This window comes from Belonocnema kinseyi, chromosome 7, assembly GCF_010883055.1.
Source record: "Belonocnema kinseyi isolate 2016_QV_RU_SX_M_011 chromosome 7, B_treatae_v1, whole genome shotgun sequence".
NCBI lineage: Eukaryota > Metazoa > Arthropoda > Insecta > Hymenoptera > Cynipidae > Belonocnema > Belonocnema kinseyi.
The window spans coordinates 70,962,705-70,968,599 of NC_046663.1; the positions used below are offsets into that span (position 1 = coordinate 70,962,705).

The 5,895-nt window shown below is 30.5% G+C and overlaps 1 protein-coding gene across 1 annotated transcript; it reads left to right on the forward strand.

Moving 5' to 3' along the window:
- The first annotated feature begins 189 nt into the window (after window positions 1–189).
- On the forward strand, window positions 190–5,414 carry LOC117176942 (peroxisomal biogenesis factor 3). Its single transcript, XM_033367346.1, has 2 exons — window positions 190–411; window positions 3,676–5,414. The coding sequence occupies exon 2, from the start codon at window positions 3,828–3,830 to the stop codon at window positions 4,977–4,979; it is 1,152 nt and encodes a 383-aa protein (XP_033223237.1). The 5' UTR covers window positions 190–411; window positions 3,676–3,827; the 3' UTR covers window positions 4,980–5,414.
- The last annotated feature ends 481 nt before the right edge of the window (window positions 5,415–5,895 follow it).

The window sequence follows — 5,895 nt, forward strand, 5'->3', positions numbered from 1 at the left end:
GTGGGTAGAGGGGAAGTGACTTTTTTCGCCGGACGCGCCGTCTATATTTATGGCGGGTAACTAAGCTCGCACCGCATCTACGTTTATAATATCTTTGCTTGTTTCCTATGTGCATGGCATTTACCCACAGATTTCTTTTTTGTCAACAAAACTACTTTATCGGCTCAATTTTCTGTTTTGACACTAATAGAGTTTGGAGCAGAGAGTATTCACTGGTTTGGAGCACGAGAAACAGTCTACACGGATCGCAAACTCTTTTGCAAAGGTTTAAAGGTCGGATTTAAAGAAGTTTTGCAAATAAACCTACTTAATTGATTTCAGTATGAATATTACTCGAAGCGAAAATTCACAAGGCGTGGTTTCAGTTGCACCAAGAGCATTTGTAGTGAATTTCGTGCCCAAGTAATTCAGGTTAGTTCACGTTACTACAAAACCTATCCAAATTTAATTATCTCTATATTTAATTTAACTCTAAAAAATAAAAACTTGATTATTTTCACACGCTGAGACTATCGCTTTTTTCGTAATGATCCACTTGTAAATTTCGTCTACAGTGAGTATCATTAGAATATGCGAAAACATAAAAATTAACTTTTATGACAGAATATGGACACGTTTATCACCAACATAAACGTGAGTAATGATAAACAATTGGGTTGTGCTTATGATAAGTTTTACCTAGATTAAGGAGGAACATGTAATGAGTAAAGTTCAAGAATAGTTAATGCCCTTGAAATATGTTACCCTTGTATTAATTCCGCAGCATTTTTTAAAGTAAAGGCATTTTTTACCACCTTTTGTAGAAAATATAAGCTTTTAAATAAACACTGTCTCTTCAATGGACACCTAACAAAATCATATAAATCGGAAAATGCTGTTTGAAAATTTAAAACAATTGATATATAGTAATTAATTTGTTTATTTTATTCATCGAATACTTTGAATGCCAACGGGAGTACCGACATGATAACGCACACAAAAATAACTTAAATTAAACATTTTCAGGGTGGCGATTTCGCAAGCATTTATTTTGATTTATGACGCTCATTCTAAACATCCTTTAACACAACAGAGCAAAAAATTACAAAATAAATGAATTTTCGAATAAAAATTATGAATCATCAATTGGAAAACTTGAGATAAAAAGATAAAATTTCAACTAAAATTATTAATGTTTAACTGCAGCAATTGAATTTTCAACTAAAAAATCGAATTTTTAAAACAATAAGATTAATTTCCAAATAAAGAGATTAATTTCGGAACAAAAATACGAATTTTCAAAGAAATACATGAATTTTTAACAAAATAATTGAACTATCAACTAAAGAAGACAAATATTCAACCAAATATTTGAAAAATAAAAGAGTTCCATTTTTAGATTAAAAAATTAATTATCAACCTAACTAATGAATTTCCAAATAAAATTGTTAATCTTCAATTGGAATAGTTAAATTTTAAAGTTAAGAAGATGAGTTTTTAATTAAAATAATGAATCTTCAACTGAAATAGTTGAATTCTCAACTAAACAAAATTAATTTTTACTAAAAAAAAATGATAAATTGTCAACCAAAACTGAAATAATTCAGTTTAAAGTTTAAAAAATCAGTTTTCAGCGTGGGAAAAAACAATTTTGAACTAAAAAATATCTTTTTTCAAACAAGAATTGAATTTTTACATTCGTAGTAAAAAAATAAATGTTTAACCAAGTAGATGAATTTAAAAATAAAATTATGGAGTATTCAGCTAGATTATTAGTTACATTTTTAGATTTAACAATTATCATTTTCAACCAAAACAGACAAGAATTTTCAAAACAATAGTTAAGTATTTGGCAAAAAAATTCCTTTCAATCGGAAGAAAAAAATATTTGTTGAAACTGATGAAACGAATTTTTAATTAAAATAATGAATCGTCCAATCAAAAAAAAAAACTAATCTTTAACAAAAGCGTTTAACTTTCAACTTAGTAATTTTGTTTATAAGGAGATTAACTTTCAAACAAAAAAAAAATAATTTTTTACCAAAAGATCGATTTCTTAACAAAATTTGTGAGTTTTGAATGAAATAATTAAATTTTTAATTAAAAAAGACAAATTTTCAGTCAAATTGTCAAATTTTAAACTAGAAAAGATAAATTTTGAACCAAAAATGTAACAATTAAATTTTCAGTTGAAGAAATTAATTTTCGAAGAAAACTGATGGATTTTTAACTAAAATTAAGAATCTTCAACTAGAATAAGTGAATTTTATACCTACCAAAAAGATGAATTTTTAATCATAAAGATTTATTTTCTACATAAAAGACCATTTTTCTACAAATTACTTAAATTTCCAAACAAATAGTTTCACTTTTGAATGAAAAATTGAAATTTTCAACCAAAAATAGAATAGTTTAATTTTCCGTTAAAAATCTGATTCTTAATAATAAAAAAATGGATTTTTAAAAAACAAACTTATATGTCCCGCGACTGTAGATATAGTTGAAATCACTTTTCTAAATTGACAGAAATTAATAAAATAATATATACTTGAATTTTACTGCGATCAGAAGTAACAGCTCACGGAGGATGGGTGGGGGGTCCTTAATTCCTTTACGTAATTTTTGGAAATTCGCAAATGAAACAAACAACTCGCAGTAATTTTACAGAAATTGAATATGAATTTAACTTTAAGCGCCAAAGAAACCTGGTGAGTTAAAAACGTATATGGCCAACAACAGTTGAATTTTCAACCAAAAAGGATGCCTTTTTAACAAAGTGGTTGCATTTTTTCCCAAGAAAGATGCAATTTCTACTAAAATAAATGAATTATTTAATTAAAAAGATAATTTTAAAAAAGTCCATGAATTTAATTGATCAGAATTTTATTTAAAAAATATTGCAAATTATTATTATTTATTCTGGATGACCACTGAATCGGGAATTTCATGAGACCGGGAAAAAACGGGGAATGACCGTGAATTTATTTTTTAACCCGGAATTTTACAAATTTAAAAAAAAATATCTGTCCAAGTTTGATTTCAGTAGTTTTTAAATAATCAGTCAAATTTTTATCTTTTTTAATTATGATATTGTAAGCAATAAAATGCATCTCGGTATTTTCTTTTATTACACATAAACATTTTCTTATCCTTCTTATTATATGTTTAAAGTCAATCAATTTCATACAAAAACGTTGGCTGACATTTATTGACTTCCGCAATTGATAATATATATGAAAAAGCTGTGGGTTTTGCAAAGAAAGTTAATTTTTGTATAAACCGGGAGGAATTAAGAATATTGATCGGTAGAACCGGGAGAAAGCCGGAAGCGAAAATTTAAAAAATAGTTGCAACCCTGATAATTCTTGTTGACAATTTTATCAGTTTAGAAATAAATATTTTAACCCCAAATTTATAATTCTCCTAGCTGAATGATTATTGTTTTAAAAATTTTGAATGAAATAAGAATTATGTACTGAGTATATTAAATTATAGCATATATATATTCCTATGTATTATGATTATGTACTTCCAAGAGTTGATTTCTAATTATATTGCTCCCAACATAATCAGAAGAATGATTTTAAAATATTTAAAAATTAATTTCAATACATTCGAGTTAACCTTTAATTTTGTAGCTTCTATCGCTTCAATAAACTCGAACACCACAAATTCAAAATTAACATTTCCTTCCAGAACTTGCTGAAAATCCTACCCATCAACGAGAAAAAGCTTGACTAATTTTGGAATAAAAGGCTTGAGCCTAGAATGGAATCAATTTTTACCAATTCAGTCAACGCCGCGAATGAAAAGAGCTTGACCCGTTAAAAAAAATCTTGAGATTAAAAATGTTTTCAAGAATACGGGGTTTCTTGAATCGCCACAAGCGGAAGTTCATCATCAGCGGAGTGGTCGTTGGCAGTTTTATCCTCCTCACAAGATACACTCAACGCAAGCTACGTGAATGGCAAGAAAAAGAAGTTCGCGAACTTTTGGAACGAACGCGTCGGTGTCAGCACTTCGAAAGCACAGAACGAACGTGCAATCAAACGATATTGACTTTAGCGACCAGTGTTCGAAATTCCGTGACAAAAGTTTTGGATTCTGAAACAATTGTAAACAAACTCCGAAACGGATGCACTGACAAAATCGCTTCCTGGAATGCTTTGAAGGTCCTCGCGATTGCACGATCGGCAGTGATAATTTATTCGGAGGCGATGCTTGTCGCCACTCTAAGGATCCAGCTCAATTTGGTTGGAGGCTACATGTTTAAGGATTCGCAAAACGTCAATGGAGTCGTGAGAGCCGATGGCCTCACCCAGCAGAAGTATTTGTCCCTCTGTGGATATTTCATGGACCATGGAGTCGAAAAACTGAGCGCATTGATCAAGGAGAAAGTCGAAGAAATCACTGCCTCTATTTCTTTGAGAGACAAGCTAACTCTGAGAGACCTGGAGCAAATTTACTGGTCAGTAATGTCGCTCGTCTCCGCGGATCCAACTGTTGATCCAGTGAAGAATTTGACCAAATACATGGTCCCTGCGAATTGCGAAAAAGAAACTGACGATATTTTGTCGAAGATGATCATCGAGACTTTGGATCTTCTTGAGAGCGAAGAGGTACAGAGTTTGGTTCAGACTAGCATCAGAAGTGGATTTGTTCTAGTGATTGATCACATTTCCGAGTACTTTGGAGACTCGTGTGCAATGACGAATGGAATTACGAGTGAGATTTTTTCCCCAGCGCCGGGAACTTCTAATGGGAAGGAAACGCTCTGGGCGGATTCTGTGAAGAAGTCGGCAGATGCTTCTCATAAGGACGCATTTTTCAACTTAAATAAAATCACGATGCCTATGGCGAAAATCATTCCTATTGTCAACGGACAGGTTCCGGATGTTCCCACTTCGGGTGACGTGCCTTCGGATTGGCTGCAGAGACTGATTTTGAATGATAAACTGAAGGCACTGGGTGCCAATATCTATGAAGCGTTTAGTGTTTAATTTAGAGTTCGTATCTGGTGTGCATATTTATAATATAAATACGATTTTGTAAATAATTTCAGTTTAAAATCGTGGTGAATAGGTATTAAGAGTAGAGATATTTTGTAATTTTCACAGGGCCAGGTTAAAATTTATATACTCATAGTGATCAATATCTATGGATTTTAGTACAGGATTGTTTTGTAGGTGTGAATGGAAAGAATTAATATGTTGCTTAAAATATATGTTTCATTAATTTAGAAGAATTAAATTAAACAGCGAAACTCTGTTTTTAAGGATTTTCAATTCAGATTGTAGGGTTTGCTTGTGAAGATTTAGTAGGTTGTAACTTGGAACCGCATTTATATTTTATGATATTGATGATTTGGTTTTTTTCCATCCACACTTCGAGATTTGTTTTTTATTGTCTGTATAAATATTCTTTGAATATATTCAAGTTTACTAATGAAATTTAGTTTTTTTATTTATCCCATCGACGAAATTTAAAACACCCCATTATGGCATTTAGTCAAATTAGCGGATTGGATAAGGCTATGAAAATTCGTTTGTTGTTCATCTGGGCGAAGAAATCTGAAACATAAAAAATATTATGTATACATGTTATGATTTTTTTAATTATAAGATTTATAACTTTAAAAGTGCTTGGGTCAAAATTTGGAACGGTTGAATTGCAACATTTTTTAATTCAAATTAGTTTCCAAATTTGGAAGCGATCAAACTGAAAAGCTTGCAAATCATATTAGGAAGAAATATTTGAAGATATGAGAAAAATTTTCTACGATAGGTTTTTAAATATAAAGTTTTGATCAAATTAGAGAAGCATTTGTTCTCCAAGAACTGTACATTTAAAATGCGAAAACTATAAGAAATGTTTTTTCTAAGTGAGAAGAGGGGAAAAATATCCTTATCCGAGTTT

Excerpts from the sequence above, each read along its gene's own strand:
- LOC117176942 (XM_033367346.1), top strand. The coding sequence starts at position 3,828 with ATGTTTTCAAGAATACGGGGTTTCTTGAATCGCCACAAGCGGAAGTTC.